Genomic DNA, 23,490 nt, shown 5'->3' with positions numbered 1-23,490 from the left:
TAAATGCCTGCCATCCTAGCTTACATCAAGAGCTATGTCCTCAGATGATGTACTTCTGCTGATATAATTAGTTTATCCCAGCTGAAGATCTCAAATTTACACTCCACAGTGCAAGTATGCGTGCAGGTATATATAAGCAGGCTAGCATTCTGTGTATTGCTCATCCTAGCTGTGGTTGATGTTGGTATAGGATGCTCCAGTAGAAGTTTGGACATAGAGATGGATTAAAGTTGTCCATTGACATATTTTTTAACCTTACCTCCAGTGGTTGCCTTGCCAGTGGAGAGCCAACGTTTGCTGGGGTTGCCATGCAACAGGATCTGAGATACTAAAGACCAGGAAAGTTTCCTAATGCCTACCCTTGTATTAATCATTTTTTCTGCATGTTTTATATATATTGCTAATTTTTTCTGTGTAAGTAGGCGTATGCCTGCAAAACAGAGATGAGAAGCTACCTTAATGACCGTGCTCCAATGAACATGCAAGATAGAGATCGACAAACAAGCAGAAAGAGAGCATGTAGCTTTTCATTCACTTGCAGCTGCTAGCATCTAGTACAGAAGCTTTGGCCAGACATAAAAGAGAGGGATGTCACGAGGTAGCAGGCTGCGGGGTGGTTATGTAAGGTCATTCATTGGTATGAAGACTAACAGGTGCACTATAGTTCTTGTTATGGGTTCCTCCCATAACGATCGCAGCCTTGGAGGAATTCAGTAACCTTCTTTGTCTGCAAGGCTTATGCTTCAGTACATCTGTGGTTTGAGCGTTGGGCGAAGGTTACTGATTGACTGTACAGCTCAGATGGAAGACAGTGCATGACTTATTGGGTCCTGCTGTTGAGTGTTGAGGTTTGCATACTAGCACTCAGAAGGGGAGCAACAGAGATCCAGTAGATAGTACAGGCAGCCATTAACAAAGATACTAGGAAGTGGTTAAAAAAAATATCCTACCTTACTCTAGATTATAGGGCCTTGGTGTTTTATTTTCACAGATGTCTGGTGTAATTTACTTTCTCTTGAGACGCAGGTAGAATTTCTGAGATAATTTACATTTGAAAAATTGTAGTGGGCTGACAGATGAGAAACAATGGCCTATTTTTGCATTTGTTATTATATTCAGTATCCTGATGTACCACAAAAAAAATTAGTTCATGCATTTATTATTGGATTTCATCTGCATGATGATGTTTTGAGTCAAAAGTATCTCATTATGCTGATGGATTCATTTTTCCCTCGCTTTTATTTTATATATTTATTTTATTTTATTTTTTTGCTTTCTCTTTTTTTTCCAAAACAGGAAGAGAAAATCCATTCAGGACAAACTCTTCTTCATGTAAGTGTTATTTATGCTGATTTACAAAGTTACAGAAGGATTAAAAAATTATTAGGATGTTCAAATACTAAACACTTACCATCTGTTCATAGAAACCAAGTAAAGAGCATATAAAAAACAACTGTGATTGCACAATAATACTCTACTGTTATTTACATCTATCTAAGCAGTTCTGTTGTGCACATCAATGCAGTATCCATTACAAAGTACTTTGCAGACATTGAGGGGTTCATTTGCATAACATGCCTGTGAAGCAGGTATGTATTATCATTTCACTTAACAGATGAGGGGAAGCATAGTAATTAAGCGATCTGCCCCAGGCCAAAGATGAGTCAGTGTCAAAGCACACTCTAAAACTCAGGCTCCCTAGTTTCCAGTCCAATGCTAAGAATAAGCTTCTCTTTCTTGGATTCTTCTACAGAATCCAAGGTCTGTCTGTAAAGTTGTTTGTGTATGTTTGTGTGTGTGTGGCCTCAAATAGCAAAGAGATATTTCAGGCCTTTTCTACCTATGATGATACCTACTAAAATATGTAAGAGTAAATCCCACCAACCATTGGTGAATATTGTTGCAAATGTTTTGTGAAAACATTTGCCTCCAGACTAAATGCTCAGTCTCAGAGAGGCCAATGAGCCTTATGTAGTACTCTGCGTAGACCAAGTAAAGCTGCATGTCATGGAGTTCTGCAGTTCTGCACATCGCCTAGTGACTTGTTTTGCTTGCAGATTTTTGATTTTAAAACTCTTGGTAATAAAGTAAGCTCTGCTCAGTATCTCTTCCTCGGAAGTAAATGCCTCGATTAAAAATATTACTGCCTTAACAAGGAAAATGACTGCATTGTTCACAATGCAAGGCCCGCTTTGCCTAACTTGGAAGCATGCACTGTTGTCAAGCCGCATGGCAAACCCACGAGCATTGACATCAAGCCAATTACTCATGCATCAACATTTTTCTGAAAATAACAACATATCTCTGAATTACAACGTTACATTATCCTTGCTAGCAACTGCTGGTTAATATATAGCAAAATGCTGTGTGGTAACAAATGGTTTTTGCTATTGTTGGGCTGAAATGTTAGTTCAGCTTTTAGATAAAGAGCAGCTTGCGCATTGAGCCCTTGTAGATCATCATTTCTATGGCTAGTACAGTAGTTGTGTAGACAACTGTGTTCTGCTGTTCATTTTTCCTATGCTACCCTTCATTTTCCATTTTCCATTAGAGGTGGGTTCAGGTATATTCAGCGATGAGGGCCTCTTTGAACCCAGCAGAATATAAGTGCATGGGTTTAGATTATCTCTGTCATTAATCCAAAATTTATGGATTTTATTTTGTTCCAGTTGTTTTTCTGTCAGAAATGTCATAATAATTTTATTTTGTGTCTTTGAATTCATTATTGGTTGGTGTTACGGAAATCAGTAGGGCTACCAGTTAGTGATGGGTTGTTGTTTTTTCCAATGGAAAAGATGATATATAAAACTTACTTACAGCAGTTAAAAAGAGTTGCCCCTCCCCATACAGATACGCTAAAAACTTAGACTAGAGTAGAGCTCGTACCTTTCAGGTGGTACATTGCCACTTTTAAAAGACAACAGCGACAGAAAAATTGAAGGTGTCATCTTGTTAGCCCATTTCTCATCATCACAGGCCTCCCTACTGTACAAATTCAGACCTCTTGAAAAGAGGACAAAGACCACGCATCTCCCCAGATTTTTAAAGAGGAAGCACCGTGGTAAGAAAAAATGCCTTTAAATAAAGAGGATTCAAAGAGGGGAGGAGGAAAAAATACATGATGGTGTGATGACCTTGAGTTGCAGCCTAGAATCTGGAGCCCATTGGAATGCAGATTTAAAGCTCTCTCTCTTAATTTTGACGCCATAAATGGATAATTGAAAGCTCCATAACTGCAATGTTTACTTTAAAATGGATCAGGAATATAAATTTATGGCCGGTGGGCCATATATTCATTACAGCCTTCCACCACCTGCCATAGGCAAGCTGCCGAAGGCAAGCTTTAAGCAACAGAGCCTCTTTCCTGGTTCTGTGTGTGAAGTATTCTCTCTCAGATTTGACGTCTACATCTCTGCCTGTCTGTAATTGCTATATGTGTGCCTCGGTGCATTGGCTCCCTTTGGCTTCTTCAACAGTATGAATTTCCAAAAGAGAGAGAAACTCCAGGGATGTGAATAGAAAGACTATTGTCAAGTGCCGGGATGGTGAGACTTGCGGATAGAAACCTCTCCCAGGCATTGTGAACTTTCAGAATGGTGTAAATTCCCATGGATATGAATTCTCAGATCGGGATTAATCCCCATGGATTGTGAATGATCAAAATGAGACTCTTCGGTAAAGTTAAACTTTCAGAACTTAAGACCCCCCCCTCAGAATGTGAACTTTCCAAAGGATATAAAAAGCTCAGGGATTTTGAACCTCAAGTGGTTCATCCCTCAAATATAAGTACATTCTCAGAAGTTCCTTCATCAGAATGGGTCTCCAGACACAGGAAATATATGAAGGGTCACGTGGCAGGAAGTGGCCATTTTGAAAAAGGACTCTTTGTGACAATAACCAGGCATTTGTATTATAATGATAAGAAAGGGACCATCTTATTCTTGTCACTTTGCGACAAATACTACCACGATTCATTACTTTCCATCAGTGCATCATCCTATGGAGGAATCACCACTGCCTATCCACATTGAGGAGGGGACAGAAGTCCCGATTGGTGAGTGCAGTTGGGACGGGTATATGTAAGGGGGGGGTTATGATGGTATATGGATGTATATGACTCACTTTTGTGTGTACCCATTTGTCACTGAATATTCTAGGAAGTATTACCAATGCTTTTTTAAAAATAATAATAATAATAATAATAAAGATCTAGTGTATTCTAGTGTTTATGTTACATGGCCAGTATTGGTTCTTGACTGATCCACAGAGAAGATGCTGCAGGCACAGTGGTTTAGTAAGCTTCCATCATACATTGTCCAAGTAGTATCTCTTAACACAGACCTGGAACAGCCACCAATAAGTGTTAAAAATAAGGGTAGTTAAACTATGCCCTTTCAGCATTTGGCCTCAGTACTGAGCCTCCCAGAACTGTGCCAACTGGAGCTGCCATTTTCTGTGATGTAGACACTGCCCCATCAGGAACCCAACAAACTCATTTTGCATTAGTCGCTGAGCAGCCAGCAGTGTCACAACTTTGTCATTATTATTCTCAGTTGGATTTCAGTTGAGGCCGAATGCTGTATATCCCAAACCCATGAGCTACCATGTTATGGACGTTTTTGGGATGACTAAAGAAAGGATGTGAAACGACCACTTGAGTTGTCTAAAATGACCTCTGTGGGTTTTAGAGGGCTATGTCAACATCCTTTCCCCTAGCCTCTTATTTAACTTATTTTTCAATGTCTTTGGCCACTGTGCCTAGGCTACCTCCTTTAGGAGTATGGCATTGTCTACATGCAGTGCTTTTAAAAACCTTTTCTTATTTTCCAATCTCAATTTTTCCATCCTTAATTTCAAGCCAGTTGCCCCCTGTCCTGCTATCTTTGAGGTGGAATAATAATTTTGCTTCACATGTATTAACTTCAAGGTATTTATAGTGGGATCATAGCCTATAGAGTCTTCTCATTTCCAGATGACATTAATTTAGTTCCCTTCAACACTCCTTGGATCATTTTTACTTCCCTTACTTGCATTTCCTGTAATTTTTCTATATTCATCATAATTCATGGAGACCAGAACAGCACATGATTCTCACTACAGTTGGCCTAGCATGGCATTGTGCTTTAGATTTCTATGAGCCCCTTATACACAGATCCAAAAACAATACTGGCTTTTGTTCCCCCACTCCCATTTCTCTCAGCAGCATCACACTGAGAATCTGTATTTCATGCCTGCAAACACGCCTAGGTCTTTCTCAGATTCACTGCTTTGCAGCTAGACACCCCCCCCCCCAATTTGTCTATGCTATTTATTTCCTCTCCCTAGAGGTAGGACTTTGCGCTTATTGGTAGCAAACCTCATCTTGTTGCATGCAGCCTTCCCATTTCACTAGGGCGTGATTTAAGATAGCCTGTCTTTGCACTTAACTTTAATGCACTCAGATTTATCCTATCTTTCATAATGCAGTCATTACTGGTTTACTATCCATAGTTCAAAGGACTGAGATACTTAACATTTTATATTTAGATACACCTACAATGCATTTCCTCTGCTTCTTATTTCAAACCCTATTCCTGGCCCCGTCGTTCTTGTCTACATACCTACCCTTAATTTGCTTTGTTAGTTAAAAATATACAAACTGGTAGGTTTAGCATTCTTCTTTTCTTCATGTTGTATTTTTTTTCCTGTATAATTACTATATTGTTGCTATACGCCTTACACCTACATGGTAAGTGGTAGCTCTTCATATGGCGGAGGTAATCATTCCTCAGTTCTATTGAGGGTCTACTCAGTGGAACAACTGAATGATGACAACCCACTCTGATAGAGCCATTTAATCTGAGCATTTCATATATATTTGGTATTTTCATCACATCTCTTCCGTTGCCCTGAGGAAGTATGGACTGCTGGGATGGTGGCATCTGAGCCAAGACTGAAATTTAAAAAATTTGACGCATGACACAAACCAGCCAAACAAAAAAAAACTGTGAGTGCAAGATTTTCATATGATGTTTGCTCAGTGCTGTCATGTGGTGCATTTCCTGGATGGTGCACTGAGTTGCAGTAGTAGCTATGAAACTTTCTGCTGGATCTGGACCTGGACCTGGATCGTGCCAGAACAGAGGTGATCATAAAACATTTTAATATTTGTCTGTATTGTCAACATAACAGCCTGTAGTAAGGAGGAAACAGTGGGAGTGTGAGGAGGATGGGGTGGGGGGGGGACGACAAACATCAATGATATCTGCAGAGTTGTAAAATTGAATATTTGAATACCCAAAGAATTGGATCTGGGGTTTTTGACTCATAACTTATTGTGCAGTGGTGTTACACCTACATCTGAGTCCAGATACTAATCCCACCCTTCTTTCAAAGGTGCTGGAATGATTCAGATTGAGGCTTGCATGTGAGAAAAATAACTTAGTGATTGATCGTATACACATGTATATATGCACATATATACACACTGTAGTCATGTGGTTGATAAAACAATTGATTGCAGTAGTCAGTTATTTTTAAAGTCATTTTGAGAATAATGTTATTTGCTAGTCTGGAATCTTATTTAAATTACACTTTAAAATTACACTGTTTATTGTGTCCCAAACCTGAGTGATGATGCCAAGTCACTTCGCAAGTCACATAATTTGATGCAAAGGAAATGCAAAAGTAATCAGTTGGTTCCTTTTTTCAGAAGCAAAATTTAACAAACTGGTTATTTAAAGTCAATAAAAAGGAACATAAATCTACAACAGTTACAAATAATGCAGCATAATGATACAGAAGTACAGTGGGAGCCAACGTCTTTGGTAGACATACCAGAAATTAGCCCTGCACCTTTCTGGAGTGCCAGTCAGATCCCCTCTCACTGCCTGATCTGTTGCTCTGTTTTCTGCACCCTAACCTGTGCTCCCTGTCTGATTTTCCACTGTGCTTCATGCTTCCAACCCTGAGCTCCCTGCCCAATCTGCTGCTCTGCTTTCTGCTCCCTGCCTTCTCTGCCGTTCTTCTTCCTGTCCCCTTCCTGATCTACTGTATTCCACACACAAAGGCTACCCATCCCTCGTGGTGGCATACGTGCCATGGCCACTTCAGCAGTAATAGCACATTATCAGGACCAAAACTCTGTGTCCTCAGTGGCATGCTATATAGGGCCTCTGAGTTGAGGAAAGGGAGGTTATTAATACAGAGTGTTTTCATCTTGATGAGAGATGTTGGCATTTTTGCATAGCTGAATTAAAAACTTTTGATCAAGAAAATGTCTGGTTCTACTCTTTCTTGATAAGCTTTTGAACTCTTTTTTTTAATACATTCAAGGGAAAGGCAGCTGAGCTAAGTGTGAACAATCATGTTAAATCAAGGAACTAGATGGAAAGGTAGTAACTAAGAAAAATCAAAGGGAGGTGGTTTTACATAGCAGTACAACAGAAAGTAAAGACTAATGGTAAAAGGAGCACATCCTGGCAGCCTTCGTGCAAGCGTACACACCAGCTGACTTCTGCTCTTGCCACGCTTAATCAGTTTAGTAAGCTCGGGGTAAAACAACAGAATTGATTGTTATTTGTTCTTATTTATAATAAGGCCATGCCCAAATACCTGAGTCTGCATTTGGGGGTCTGTTATGCTAGACAAGCAAATAACAGCCACAGAAGATGGCACAGTCTCCTGAAGTGAGATTGCAATAATTAATTGCCATGATTGCAGTAAGGTTATTGGAGCTGTGCAGGGCTGGGGAACATCACCGGGGCCATCACTCTCCCATGCACTTGAAGAGCCATGGGGCTGTAGGAGAAGGTGTTTAGTTATAGTTTCACACTACATTTATGATGTTAATGCTCTAGAAGTTGTCAGAATTCCCTCCCAGAGAAACTCAAATTGAGCACGCAGCTCCCTGTTCGTGTTCACCTGTGAATCTTGATTTCGGTGGCACTGCTATCGTTTTACCTTTGTGTGAGGGAGATGAGTCAGGTCCTTGGTTTCCATTATAAACACAGGGCCCATCTTATAACCCGGACTTATGGATTACTTCTCCCATTGGTCCACATTCAGATTTCAGTGGCACAATTATAGAGCTGAAGTTACTGCTGTTTTTAGTGGACTCATTCCAAATATTAACTTCTGTCATTTAGGCCCTTCTTACATGGGATAGAAATACTTTTTTAGGTTTTTTTCTGTTTACTTACCTTAAAACGATTGAAGCTTCTGCCCAGACACAAAGTAACACACTTCAGTTGTGTTAGCTGGTCCTGGTAGAGCTGAAGGCTCAGTTGACCTTCCTTGATTTAATGAAGCACCTTTCCCTCCCACCCAGGTACACAAGATTTTAAAGCAGAATTTTGCCCTAAACACATACATTTGTACCTGTTCTGTCTGACTATGCCAACAGGCATCTCTAGGCTCTTGTTAGCATTACGTTTGTCCCAGAGCTGTCTACCAGTGCTTATCAGGCAGAGCGGGTGTAGAGATATGTCATCTTCCCTCCCAAGTCTGTGCCCTGTATTTCTACACCAGGTTGTTTGGCTTCTGAAGGTAAGAGCACAACTTTTGTCACAAATTCTGAAGGATTAGCTCCTCCATGGTAATGCTGGCACACTGAGGGCTTGATCTTGCCATGTAGTAAAAGCCTTTTGCTAGAGGTGCACTGATTATATCAGCTGCCTATCAGATAGGCACCAATAAAGCAGGAAATGACATTATTGGCTACTGGCTATTTTTGGCTGTTGAAACTGATAATATTTATTGATAATTATGCCTTCTGGCCAAGGCACTGGACATCTGGGTTCCCTGTCCCCTACAGGACCACAGCCCCCAGATGCCTGGGTTCCCTTGGGAAATGGTGAGCAGCATTCTAGCCTGCAAGGGGTCCTGCTTGGGGCTGCCCAGAGTGAGACTCGGGGGGCACCATGTGCATGTGCACAGCTGCACGCATGCACATGGCCAGGAGCACAGCCAGGCAGCATGGAGAGCAGCTCCCTGCAGGTAAGTCTATGTAGGAGAAGGGGCATGGGGGTTGCAGATTGAGGCCCCCCCATAGTGAGGGAGGGAGTGGGGTAGGGGCTGGGGGTGGTGCCCACCCAAGACAATTCAGGGGACCCGGGGCCAGTGCAGGGTGTGAGACAGAGCCAGAGGTGGCTCATCCAGAGGGCGTGGTGGGGCAGTTCCCAGCCACAGTGCACATCCCCCGGGGAGGCATAGGAGAGGCATGTGCCCCATAGATTTGTGCATGGGGCAGATGCAGTCTGCTTTCTGAGTTTTGGGGCTCTCTGCTCTACTGCCTTTTCCTTGGGAGCCCTGCACCAGCTGCCCACCCCCCACCCATCTGGCAGCAGTGGGGGCAGCCAGTTGTGCCCCCTGCTGCCAGGCGGGCAGGGGGCATTTGACTGGTGTGGGGCTCCTGGGGCAAAGGAAGCAGAGTGGAGAGCCCCAAGCCCATAGCGGGCAGCCCGCATCTACCTGCTCCCCACTCAGCTCTTCTCTGCTTAAAGCACCCCTGCATTTTAAAATGGTGGAAACAGCGCTTGTACTAAAGCTCATTTGATGAACTTTAGTTCAGGCGCCCCTGCTGCTAGGACTGATGCATGTAACTGCTGGAGTGTGCCAAAAAAAAGGTTTATTTATGTCAGTTAAATTGGTTATCTGACTGGCATCAGCTGATATGGTTGGTTAATAATTGGCTATTGGTATCAGCCAAGAAAATATTTATCTGTGCACCCCTACCTTTTGTAATGCACCCTTGTGCCTGCTAAAGAAAATACTCTTGGCACCAGGCAAGATTGGGCTTGGTAGGCCTGCAGGCATCACTTACAAGTTAGTTATATGTTTTGACAACCCAGAAGTTGCCTTGATAGATTTCCACACAATGCAATATGTCCTGGGCATTTACAATGTTTCTCTGCCACTAGAAACAGATCTTCATACACATGATTATTTTCTGATTATCTATCTGGGAAATGAATTGAAAACTTAAAAAAAAAATCTCCAAATAATGGAACCATCCAAAATGGTTCTTTAAAACTATCCAAAATTGTGTAGTGAGTTATATACCTGAACTAGCAATGTATGTCAAGTTAGTGTGGAAAGGGGAGCATAGGGCACGTTACGATCAGCAGTAATGATCATGTAGCATGCTTTGTTATGTTCAGTAGTTTTGGGGTTTTTTTTTAAAGGAACATGTTCCTTTGTTTTGACAGTTAAGTGAATATAATCTGATATGGCACCACCAATGGCAGTTGCTTGTTTTATATTAATCTCGGAGTCCAGTCATTTGCTACATACCAGTTTAACTCCCTCTATAAATTTTGCTTTCCAATTCTTTGTTTGAAATGTATGGAATTTCTGAGCATCAAGATTAGTTTTTCTTACAGTTTTAATTTCTCTTGGTTTTAACCTTCATCCCTCCTTTCCCCAACACCATTCCTCTGATGTTTTAAGAACTGATTCTCCATCCAGTTTTCTACCAATACATATATACTCCAGATGAGATCCCCATCTCATTTACCGCTCAGTAGTAATATCTCTGAGGGCAGCTGTTATACTAATGTAAGATACTTCCTGTTCATGATCTAACTTGTCAGCTCCTTGGGGAAGACCCCTCAGATGAAATTTTGGACCCAATGAAATCAGTAGGAGTTTTGGCTACTGAGGCCACCAATGCCAGAATTTCCATTCAGGTTTCCCTAAATCTCAGTGAAATGCCATGTGAAAAAGCACACAAGTTGTTAATAATTGAGCCATTTCAAACAGAAATACTTCCCTCCCCATTGATTCTAAATCCCCATTTCATATTAGTTAATACTTGAATAGTTTTTAAGAGAGTCACAGGACACTTGACTTTTACTTATACACTGACTTCCTCGGCCTTTGCAGCTACGCAGTGCTTTCCAGGGCAGGGCGTAGGGGCCACCAGAGGTAGTTAATACTGCACAGAACAACTGCTTCTCAGCTCATCTCCAGTTCAGCAGTCCTACACTAGACAACCTTGTCTATGCAGAAAATCTTTAAGCTTCAAGATGCAGCATGTCACAGGCCAGCCAAGTTGCACCCTAACAGAAAACTTTCTTCATTAGAGTGGCTTTATTTTAATCTGTCCCAAAAGGGATGAAAACTGTTTTCCGTGTTATTCCAGATAGTTTCAAAGGCGTTCAAAGGTAGTTTCACCCCGAAGTAACCTGTAAAAAAAACTTCAATTACAAACAAAACAGGAAGAAGTTGCTTGCTCTTCCCAGCCAAACCTACCCAAAAAATTTGATTCCTTACAGGTCTCTCCTTTATCTGTAAGAAGGGTATGGTTTATATATATGCTCTTTATCTCCCGTCATGCCTTGTCAGAAGCAAAGCTTTCAGATAGGGCTGCCAGAGTAGTCTTCCCCAGATTTTAAAGAGCTTGTCCTTTGTGTTTGAAGGAAGGTCCCTAAACCTAGGGTCAGTGGGATGTTCTTTTGGCCATGGACCTTGTACGGTTTCTATGCAGTCACTACTTTCCCCTCAGTGATAGCATCCCCCTTCCCTGTCATACAGAGGTGATGCCTCCCTCTCTCACATAGGAAGATGTGCAAGGTGAATGTGGAAAAGCCTGTTGCTCCCCTGTTTCTGTGAAGTTCAGGATCTCTTCTGCCCCATTTAGTCCCACTTTGCCACTCACTACAGTGCATGGTGAAGGGAGCATTGGTTACCTCAACTACAAATTATAAATGGAGCTAAATATATGGAACAGACGCATGCAAAGGAGGAACAGAAAGTCCTGTAGCTGAACTTGAATCACTTCTAATGTTCTGTCTGCATCAGGCCATCAGAAGATCACCTAGTCCTTGTACATATACCACCATTTTTTTAAACTATAATTTTTACATTTAGCCTGTTAGAAATTATCTTGCATGCTACCATTCGCTTTACATGTACCATATTTCTATGACAATCTCAGCTCAGTTTCACATACATATTTTATATTATGGGACTGCAAGTATTTCCCACCTGTGCATCCCTTTACCCCAAGTCAGTAAAACAACAAAAGCAGCCCAGGATGAAAACAGTATTTGGGTGTTCAATTCAGGCTTAGTGTAACCCCCCGCCCCAATTTAGGTAAGATTGCACTAGGACTGAATCTGGTCCCAGCTGTTCTGTTTTATGAACTGTATCTTGGTAAAGTGAAAACAGTGGTTGATGGGGACAGGTGAAATTTAGAGAGCTGGGTTAGGACTATAAAAGCAGTATAATAGCTAAAACTATCAGCTGATGTCTGTCAGAAATTATTGAAAAGATAAAAGTTGAGGGAAAATGCTTGTGTTGCTCATGTTTTGTCTAGTTGTACCTGGACACACATTCACCTACAAAAACCAACAGAAGAACAACCAACATGTGCAATAGCTGAGTAGCACCAGTGTGAACAGACTACTGCCGTTCTCCACATCTCAGCCATTTCTGTCCTCCTCACTGTTGCAGGCTCCCTCCAAAGTCAATGAAGCCAAGGTGAACTTCAGCGGGGCCTTTGTCTGAGTACAAAGCATAGGATCAGGCTCTTTGTTTGCACATGCGGCATGCGTTCCACTTCACAGTGTGGCATGCTGAAGTGGTTTATCTATTCAGGGTCCCTGGAGAAGTGAAATATTTGTTTTGTGCACTATCTGATTTTCATATCTCTCCACACAAAAAACAACCGTTCAACTTTTGAGAGCTGATGGGAAAGCTTATGTGGCTAAGCAGAACTGAAGATATACTTATGGTTTAAAAATTAACTGAAATCATGTGATATTTAAGAGACCTGGATGGCTCCTGGGATTAGTAATGAGATACGGAGCCTTTCACCTCCAACTTGGGTTTAAATCAGGTCAATTTTGATCAAAAGTAACATCTGGTAGATAGCTGTTCAGCAGCCAGTATGAGATGTGTTAATGATGTCCCCTTAAAGCTGACCTTCTTGAAGGGAGACTCGGCAGAAAATGCAAGGAGCATTGAGCCAGGAAGACTGAAGCATGCTTGTCCTACTGGAAGCAATCTCTTCTGTATTATGGTGGATGCACAGTGATGGTGGCAGAGAAATGCAGGGGAAGCTGATGCTGAACAAGGCTATTCTTTACCCATTCAGTGCTTAAACAAAGGATTTCAGGAACCAGGCTGTCAAGCCAGCACCTTTCACCAGCTGCATGCAAACAGCAAGAGAGAGAGAACATGATATTATCTCACGGCTTTGTTAAAAGCTGAGCAAATTACACAGAGTGTCGCCATCTCTGCTGGCTTATTTAGCTAATTTATCACTTCTCCTTTTGGCATATCCTCTGTAGAAACTCCCTGGTCTCTATTTTACTTTGCATGTCAGAACGACTGTGAGAATTCATTTCCTGTGTGAAACTTGAGAAATGTATCCAGTTTCTATTCATTTTTTTTTCTTGAAGCAAATAAAACATGAACAAACATTAACAAAAATCCAAAATCTAAAACACTTAGAAAATCCTTTTTTGTTCAAGGCCTGTGTCCAAAACTTTTCTTATAAAGCAGCCTGGAAACATCAGAGAGACAGGAATCAATTCTTATCGCACCAGCACCGACAGGCATGTGTCATTTTAGAAGTCTATGACCAATTCCTCGCCCTCCTACTTTTCTGGCTCACAGTTCCCTGAACAAGCATGGCTGACAAAAAAGAAAAATCCACATTCAATACCAACATTGCTCTTGGTCATTAGGTTAAAGGACCACAGACTCCACCTGCAGTGCTGTGTTTTCAGTGCCGCAGGGCTCCAGCACGTCCCACCACTAACACAGCTTGGGGCATTCCTACAGCAGCAGTTTCCCGACTGTATGTCAGCAATGCCTTTATCAGTGCAACCTGGGAAAGTCTGGGTGTGCAGATGCTGTGTTGGCGGGATTCCCCACCAGGGTCAACGAAGAATGGCCTATCAGCCGATTGTGCTGGAGCATGATTTTTTAACCTGGACTTCGGGATGTCTTCCTTCACAGAGAGGTTCACAGTTAGCCCCGTTGGTCTGAGGTCAGGCAGAAGGCAGGGCAGATTTGCATTTTCTAGATTTGCCACAGAGGCAAGACCTTCAAGGGAACTAGCTTAGCCAGGTACACAGACAGATTTAAAGGGACCAGCTTCCATATCCGAGGCTCCATGTTAGAAACTGGTTACAGTCTGATGTTTATGTTGCAGTACACAACACTTAAATTATGTCCCCTGTATAACACTGAAAGGGGATGGATAGATAGCGTAGAAACCTGGTGACATCTGACTACCCTAAGGTATCCTAACCTTGTTTGAAGATACAAAGTCCGCGTGACATCCCTTTGGTTAAAAAGCTAGGCAAATTTGCAGTGTAGATGGATCCAATGATTTTGTGTATGTGATGCTGAAGCACCTTAATAGCTGCTCTTCTGCTTATTAAAATGTATATTTATAAGAACTGCTGAATGCTCCTGATCTTTCCTTTTTCATCTTGCATATGGCCACTAGCATCAAATGTCATTGATGTGCAGCAAGAGCAGCCAAAAGATATGAATAGAGTTTAGTGACTGAATGTGTATTTTCCCCCAAACCATTTATTCTGATGCATTTCTTTCATTTGCTTGTTTAGAAGATACTATAAGAAACCTTTTTGACTAAGCTATGAATAAACAACATGCATAAATGTAGAACTAAATTTAAGATGTACTGCAAAAGTATTGATGGGCAGAATGATTTATTCCTAAGAAAAATAAAATCAGCTTTAAAAATAATGAATTTGTGCCACTCGTTGTACATCTGCTTTACTAAATGCTTAGCTGATAGTTTAATTCTGCACTCTGAAGCACCACACAGTTTGTAATTCTGGCCCTGCGGTAAATTTTGGCATTTAATGGTAGCACATATTCTATAAGCTATGTGGTTGCAGTACATAGTTTCTTAATCATGTACAAAAAATTAAATAGTCACAGCCTAAAACACGGTGAATACTCAGGTTCAGAACCCCTTCCTGTTTTAAGAGGTTATATGGGTGCAGGGTCAATTAACTTTTCTACTTCATCTATGGAAAAAAACATTGCTGGTGGTTTATCAGAGGTTGTAGACATAGCTACTGCTCACTAATGGACTGTAATTTAATTGTACAATAAACCCTTGGAAGTGAAAAAAAGAGCACAAAGAATTCACTGGGTTTAGTAGGAAGCTGGATAATTACAGAGTGCAAACAAATGAGTCAGAGGAGGAAAAGAAATAATTTTAAGACACAAGGTTCAAAGAGCCTCACCATTTTGCTATACAAATGACACCCCCCCCCCCCCCCCATACATCTCATGGACCCAGGCAAGGACCCTTTCTCAAAAAGATCAGTACCTACAGAGTTATGCATTGCAGATTAATGTCTTGCATCACAATGGGTGATCCAGTACAGTTGGAGGAGAGTAGCAGGAAAAGCAGGAGGAGGCTGCTGCTCCCCTCAAGCTTTTGATAATCTTTAGGTTTTAGCTAGCACACTTGGGGGGCATCAAATTAGCTGAGCAGCTGGCTTGATACGAACAAAAGCAACCTTTCAGCTGGATGTTCCCTTCCACATTTACCACTAGCACCTTAGGGTTCTTCTTACCTCTGTTCTTCCACAAACACGTACCACCCTTGCTTTGCTGCCTTCCTTTACCTGGAGCCTTGTGTGGAAGCAGCTCAGGGAATCGGCAAGGACAGTGGTGGAACAAGCCCAGCAGCAGGAGAAAACAATGGCTGAGATTTAGGTATAGGAGCATAGCAAATTAGGCCTGGAAGGCACCTCCTGAAGTCATCTAGGCCATCCTCCTGCTCAAGGCAGGGTCATCCCTGACTAAGCCATCCCCGTCAAGTGTCTGTCTAACTTGGTCTTGAAAATTTCCAAGGTTGGAGACTCTGGCTTTCCACAATTGTGGCTTTGTAAGGCAAAGGAACAGCGGTCATCCCCCACCAGGCAGGGAAAGTCTGTGCCCTGCATGTGTGTGCGCCAGTGGGAAGATTTTCCTAGCTCTTGGCTGGGGCTGGAGAGTGAGGTGGGCTAAGCAGTGACTGGTGTGCTGGAACAATACTGCATGCAGGAGACATCCATTACCCTTCCCCAAGGCTTGTACGAATGGCTATAGTGCAACTAAACAGGCCTCTTGGGCTGCACACTCCCTCCTCCTTCCTGGACAATAGTTTTCACAGAAAGCATGACCTTTTGCCTTAGTCCCAGGACTTGGACTTGGATGCTGCTCCCATTAAAATGAACATATTTTGGTGGTGATTTCAATGGGACTTAAATAGGTCTCCCCACATGGGAATCCTTACTGAGCTTTGGTGGTATATCCCTTTGGTGGTATATCAAGACACCTCCCTTCCTTTCCCCAAGTCTTTATCAAAGGATAACCTTTGACTGCAAAGCATTCGGCTTTTTAGGCTTTCTGTTTAATAACAATGCTGCATTAAAATACAATCCATTTTATTCTCTTTTGCAGTATGGAGAGACTTCAAGTTTCTTTCCACACCCTTATCCTCCCATTATAAAAGCCAAACATTTCCCATGTGCAAAGGGTTTTGTTTTTTTTTTAATTTTCTGCTATTCAGCTAATCATAGAGGTTTTAGTTGTGACTGCTTTATTCTTTCAAATAATAGGCACAATGGAACAAGAACATTACGTGATTGCTGTGTTCCTCAACAGCTCTGCGCTGAGACACAGTACCTATTTACAGCCTTTGAAGAATATGAACATACATAAGAAGGGCATCTGGAAAAATAGATGTTTTTTATCCAGTACACAATTGATTGAAGAGAAATAACATCAAGCCTTGGGCTTCTCTTTTGTACTTTATCTCAGTTAAATAAAGGGATATCTGTTGCTCCCAGTGCTTTCTGTAGCAATCCTTCAAGGTGTCAGGCATAGAAGGAAGAGAAAAAGACAGCATATAATACTGAAAATGGTACAAAAGTTGTGAAAGGAGGGTTCACAGAAAAACAAAAGGTGGGGGGATTAAAAGAAGAAAAATTAGGAAAAGAATTGATTGATCGATAATAGAAAGATGGATATTTATTCAGAAAGAAAGGAAATGAAGGGAGAAGATCAAAAGAATCTATAAAACATTAAAAAGGAAAGTAAGGAAGAAGAGATGAATGAGTGCTTAATAATAAGTTTTAATAATATCAAGAGAGACTGTAAGTTAATGAAAAGGTTATTACTTTGGAAAGACATCAGATATAAGTTAAGGACAGTAAATGAAGTCAGGTATACAGTGGACATTTGCATGTGCCTTTAACTCAGAGAAAGAAATGGATCAGGATTATTTTTTCCCACAGATTGGAAAGATCTGTAAGGAAGACAGAACTTTTATCAATGCATTAAATGTTTTACTGCTGTAGTGACTAGGCCAACAACTCTGCTCCATGAAGGAAGGAAATCTGTCAAGACTAAGAGTTAAAAGTTTTAGTTTGGAGTGATCCTGGGAAATGAACCAAATGTAATCAGGATTTATCTGACCCTGCTGCTGTTAAAATCAATAGATGCTTTTCCGTTGCACTAAATCAGAGCAAGAACTGACTCTTGGAGAGGAATCACAATACTGTCCATTTTGATTAGAAAGACACGAGGGGGAAAGAGGCACAAGGACAGCTGCTCTCTAGGAAAGGACAGTTTTGAGAGAATAGGAAATTTCACTGGAAATCCTGTTGGTTTCTAAGATGAATAGAGAACAAACAGCAGACAAAGACAAGAAATGGCAAATGTTACACTTGGCCAGGGCACCACATCTGCATAGGAGCATAAAACGAATTATAATGGAATAAACAGAAGGCTTTCAAAAGGTAACAGACTGTGACAAAGAGGAGCACTGAGATACCTGGAGGCCATAAATGCAGGGAAGTTCATAGGAGAAGAACCTGTAGAATAAAATTAACCACAAAATGTGACCTGCAGAGACGAGTCCAGTCAGCAGGAAAACGAGTGGTGCAGAGTGGTCTTTCTTCAGGCAAAATTCCCATGGAAATCCATGAGAATCTTGAGTCTTGGGTAACTCAACTTTTTTTTTGGACTTAACAGAAGAGTAGGAGAGTATCAAGCAGCTGAGGCAATTTCAGGGTCAGTTCATGTTCAAACATGAAGCTCTCGGGGTCCAAAGCTAGTCCCTATTCAGTTTGTATCCAGTCCTATAATGGATATAACATAAGCTGACTTAGTGCACATACCTTTAGAACAGGGGTTGGCAAAATGCAGCCTGTGGGGCCCCTAAAAATTAAGAAACTTAATATTTATCTGCCCCTGGCTGCCTGTTGTGTGGCCCTTGATGGCTTGCCAAAACTCGGTAAGTGGCCCTCCGCCCAAAATAATTGCCCACCCCACTTTAGAACGAGGTTTCTGCTCTGGGAAGGGAAGGATTAGCCAGTGTGCCGATTGCAAGGTACCATCGTTTCAAAATAGCCATAATCTAGCCACCACTTACATTTCTGCAGATATAATACCCTACATATTATAAAGAGAGCTTTTGCTTACTATGGGTTTTTAGAGTAAGTTTTAGTCTTTTTAAAGATCAGTTCCTAACTTTTTAAAGGGATATCTGAGGGAGGAACTTAACATTCAGGAGATCAAGGGGCTTCTGATTGAACTTTTTAGTCTTTAAAGGCACACATAATTATGTGTGGGCTTTAGTATGTACTGTACATGTATGTACGTACTATGGTATGTACACAGCAGCCTATTAGGACAACAAACCTTGACTGGCATATATGCATCAGGCTATTTGCACACACTGGTTTTGAAGATTTGGCTCTTAAAGGTCACTGGACCAGGGATGAATATGACCTTATGGCGCTTACTGAAAACGATATTGTACTGGTCTCCTTTGTCTGGGAGACCAAGAGTTGTGGAACGGGTCATTATTTTTATTAAGAGCAGAAATTAAGTGACTGTCGATGTGTATGGACACCTTTAAACTGTCTGGCATTAGCTATGTGAGTGCTTTGTCAGTGACCAGTATTTTTTGGCATTCTCCAAGTGTAAAGAGGTACCAGCAGTGGGAGAGCAGCAACTGAGTTTGAGTTAATGGCACAGCAAGAGATTCTGAGGTTGCCATTTTGTGCACCTGATTGAGAGAGAGGATTTGGGAGTCCGGCAGTTCATGGTTCTTCTTGTAGTTCAGAGCTGTGTTGCAGAGGTGAAGCACTCACATTGGGAGCATTACAGACCAATTATTCCCAGAGCCTGAGGAAAGGATGCAAATTGTCACATATTGCTGCTTTGCTATATACTTCTACACCACACCAGGATTAATCCAGATTAATTATGTAGTCTTCAGTTAAATTAATTTGGATTCACACCTATGGGCATGCCTACACATCACCGTACAGTGATGTCGTGATGCACAACATCACTGTATGGTAGGTTACAGTGATGTAGCAATCACATGTCTACACAATTGCCAACTACATCGCTGTAGCAGCACACTCCAGTGTAATGGCAAAAATTAACTATGCGCTGTGTGCACGGCATAGTAACCATCCGTGCTGCACTTCCAAGAAGTGCTAACCATCCGTACTGCACTTCCAAGAAGAAGTACTAAAGCACGGCGCCATAGCAGTGTTGCCGTATGGCGACATATAGACATGCCCTATGTGTACCAGAGCAGAATTTGACCCAGCCAAAATGAGATTCTTTCCTTCCTCCCCCATCCCCAACTAAGTTTCTAGCAATTTTGCTGTATGTGGTGAACACCCAGTCTGAAAATAGAAGGTTTGGCTGCTACTCATTGTTTATCCATCTTCATTTCAGCAGAGCAAGCCAGAGCTCCCTGGAACTATCCCAGGCTTCCTGGGGGGGGCTGCCCTTGAAGGCAGACATGTGTCTCCTGGAAAGCAGATTTGTGTCTCCTAGGAGGCAGATGTGTGCCTCTGAACTGGATCACTCATTTTGGACTCCATGATTTTAGGAGTATTTTCTTACAGGCTTTTCCCTTTGGGGGAATTAGCAGGGGCAGTATCTGAGATCTGACTCCCTCTAAGTGATACTATAAAAATAACCTATTATTCTCTTTTTCTGACCTGGGCGGCGACAAAGTATTGTTTTAGTGTCTCCATCAGACCATGAGATTGTTATCCCTCCAGAGTCCTTTTAACCTCACCCAGTGGGACATAACTGAAGGAAACGAAACTTTGACCTATTAATGATAAAGACAATGCCTTTCACTAAACAAACTCGGTTCTCTTGGCTTTTTCCTTCCAAAAAGAATTGCTTCCACACCCACCCTTACAGCCTTTGTACGCTTTTTCTGTACTGGAAGTGGATGATTGGCCTACAGTGCTTGTTGGTAGCTAAGGGATAAAGTCCCACATTCCTTCAGCGTGACATGGGCTAGGATGACAGTTCCAAGCAAGTACTTAGTGTTGGTTTCTGGGGCGCTGACATGTAGTATATTCCTTCTAGCCATAACCTTCATGGGTAATAAAGACTTTCTCTATAAGAGATTCCAAGTAAACACAAAGCACTAAAATAAGGAACATAATCGAAGATCTAGAACTGCATACTATATAAATCTCAAGCATTTTGTACCGCAACACTGTGAAGCTGGCAAAATGCTGATAATCCTGATGATCCAAGCCCTGAGCTCTTTCTTCGGCAAAGCTCCCATTGGTGGACTAAAAACTGAGCATTGGCCTAGAGAGTTGTCCCTCCTAGACAGCCGAAAGGTTAAGATGCATCATCATGGTCTAAGCTGAAGACCTAAAGCTCAAGACCAAAATTTTCAAAAATATCCACTAGTTATGGATATCTAGACAAATTCGTGTCTGTTAGAAAATGCAGTCCCATTCAGTTACAAAACTTGAATAGGAAAAGACCGCATTTAGGACTTATGCTGTCGATCTGTATTTCCCTACTGGCTTTGTCATCTTTTTGGATTATAATTCTAAACATCTAATAAAATGCAATCTGTTCTAAGCATTGGGTGGTCACCTATCCGATAGGCTGCATTTACAACAAGCAGTGTACTGAATAGACTTGCACGGTTTCAGTGGGATTAAGTTGTGCTTTCACTGATGTAAATCAGAAGCCCTGGAGATTAGATTAGCTATTCAAACTAGTTAAAAAAAAAAAAAGAAAAAAAAAGATAAGAACTTTGCATAGGACCATATAGCTAGAACTAGATGGGATTTAGGTGCCTAAATCCCACCTAAGTTTCAGCTTTGATATCTGAGTCGAAGATTGAGAGTCTGGTAGCCTGTCTCTAAAAGTGGCTAGCATGGCATGCTTCAAAGGATGGTAGGAAAACACTCAAGCTGGACTACTCCTAGCCACCACCATCTTGTTAGTCTTTTTATCCTTCCCTGCACTCCCTCTACTGTTCATTTTTGTGGATTGCAGGTACTCATCTCAGTGCTTTCTCAGCAGCCTGAGCTGTATGCCTACTTTTCTCCTAATGTGGGAGAACGTCACGCTGAATGCCAAATGGAAAGTTGACTGTTCTTTCTTTGATCCTAAACTAGTAAGAAGTTGTTGATGTAGATGGCTGTCTAACAAGAAAGAACATTTGCCTTTTACGGGTCTAAGCCAGTGGGGCTAACACGTCTGTCATGGTTTGTCCCTGATTTGTCTGGCTTAGACGTAGTTATAGGGAAAAGGTTTTTATCTGTAGAAGTACCCTGATGCATATCTGCCTCAGAATCTTGCTCAGATTAAAACTTCCTGCAGCAAATGTCAAACCAGGTTTCAGATCACTGCCACAAGCTAAATCGGTTTACAGATCAGAAAGCAGCAAGTACTGGACTTGCAGCTATCAGCTGGGATGATCTGAAGCACAGCTTTTATGACTGTGCACACATAATGTGCAAGCAGGCAGTGGTTGTGACCAAGAATAAATTTGCTGGTTTGCATGGGTCTGATGAAAAATTTATATGCTTTCAGCATCATGCCACTCTGTCAAATGACAGTCCAGATTGGTTTGAAGTAAGTTAAGTTATATCAAGAAGGAACTTGCCTCAATGTCTGACTCTGGGTTTACTATAACAATACATATCATAAATTGTTGCATTAAAAACTCCTGGTTCTTGTATATAAAAGAATGTAATGCCTTGTTATGTTTAATGTCTTGTGCATTAAAATGAACTGGGCCACTATGGTTTAATTTACTCTTGGTTTTGCATCAGGTGAATTATGCTATCGGATAAGAAGTTAATGGAAATCTGAAGGTTTATTTATTTGCTTTTCTTGATTCCAGGTAAAAGTGGTTTAGTAGCAAAAATAGAATAAACTGAGGAAGTTCCTTGAGATACTACGGTCTGATCTGGAAAAATGATTTCCTAGTCTGGCTTCTGCAGAGTTCTTAGTTTCTCAAAGCTGGAGAGAGACAGATGCTTAGCTGTGTTAGTGAGAAGTCAGGCAGAAGACAGGACAGGGTAGCTGGTACCTTAGGGACTATCAGATGCATCTGATGAAGTAGGCTGTCGCCTATGAAAGCTCATGCCTCTTTGAATCAGTTAATCTCCTAGATACTGTGTAGTACTTTAACTACAGCCACAGTATTGTACGGTGTAAGCTGTGGGAAGGACTAGGGAACTGGGAGAGAAAGAATTGGAAGTTACCTCAGTGATTATTGGACATCTCAGCAGAAGACATCATTGCCCTATATATATAATTCTTTTGGACCCAGTTGAAATTGCTCTTTGAAAAGCATGAAAGGGAATTGGACATGGATGTATCACCGAGTGAGCAGAAACAACCTGATGCTCCCTGCCCATTGTAGCAGGCATAATCCCTTAATACAGGGTTGGGCAAAATACGGTCCATGGACTGGATACAACCTGCCACTTGATTGTATCTGCCCCATAGCTGCCCCCATGGTACTCTGCGTGGGACCAAGTCCTGCCTGCTCCGGGCCAAGGCAGCCTGAGCCGCGCTCCCACCCACATCCATCCCACACCTACCAGTGGCCCCAGCCTTGGTCCCAGCCAGCATGCAGCTTCCCGGCAGATCTGTTTCCACTGCTGCTGCAGCCATCGGGATACCGCTCAGCTCCCCCTGCCTCCAGTGGCCCCTCCTCCTCTTCCCCCTGCTGTGCTGCTCCAGGCAGCAGGTAGCATGGGGAGGTGGCGGCTGCCTTGGGGATGCCTGCCCAGACAGCTGGGGAGGAAGCTACAGGCAGGCAGTTCCTGTGCCAGCTTGCAGGACTCCAGATCCATCTCTTGGCTGACTTCTACCCACTTGGCCAACCTGTGTGGTGAGCAGCTACCTGCAGGTGGCCAAGCTGGAGCCCTGTGCACTGGGGCTGCAGCTTCTTCCCCCACCTGGCTGGGCATGTGGTGCCTGGCATGTGTCATCACAGGCACCACTGCTTCCCTGCGCTACCTGCTGCCTGGGGCAGCACAGCAGGGACAGCAGGAGGAGGAGGCATTGGAGGACAGGAGGAGCCAAGCAATACCTGGGTTGGAGCAGCCCTGCTGGGATGCTGTGTGCTGTCTGGGGCCAGGGCTGGGGCAGTGCCATCAGTGGACATGGGATGGGTGCGGGTGGAAGCAGGTAGGACTCAGCCCCATGCGAAACGAGGAG

General features: G+C 42.2%; 1 protein-coding gene across 3 annotated transcripts in view; it reads left to right on the top strand.

Annotated features, from left to right (window-relative positions):
- The first annotated feature begins 1,241 nt into the window (after positions 1–1,241).
- SLC6A6 (solute carrier family 6 member 6) overlaps positions 1,242–23,490 on the top strand; it is a 63,283-nt gene continuing 41,034 nt past the window's right edge. Inside the window, exons 1-2 of one of the 3 annotated variants that reach the window (XM_019536801.1) lie at positions 1,301–1,332; positions 3,989–4,054. In XM_019536801.1, coding sequence (XP_019392346.1) covers positions 4,000–4,054 — 55 coding nt within the window. In that variant the 5' untranslated portion in view covers positions 1,301–1,332; positions 3,989–3,999. Of the gene's footprint in view, positions 1,333–1,353; positions 4,055–23,490 lie in introns of those variants that run through there. The other 2 variants (XM_019536802.1, XM_019536800.1) reach the window with 2 other exon arrangements.

The sequence above is a fragment of the Crocodylus porosus genome, unplaced genomic scaffold, assembly GCF_001723895.1.
Source record: "Crocodylus porosus isolate Cpor-Errol unplaced genomic scaffold, CroPor_comp1, whole genome shotgun sequence".
Lineage (NCBI taxonomy): Eukaryota > Metazoa > Chordata > Crocodylia > Crocodylidae > Crocodylus > Crocodylus porosus.
Note: the sequence above shows the minus strand (reverse complement) of the source record. Positions and strands in the feature narration are given on the sequence as shown.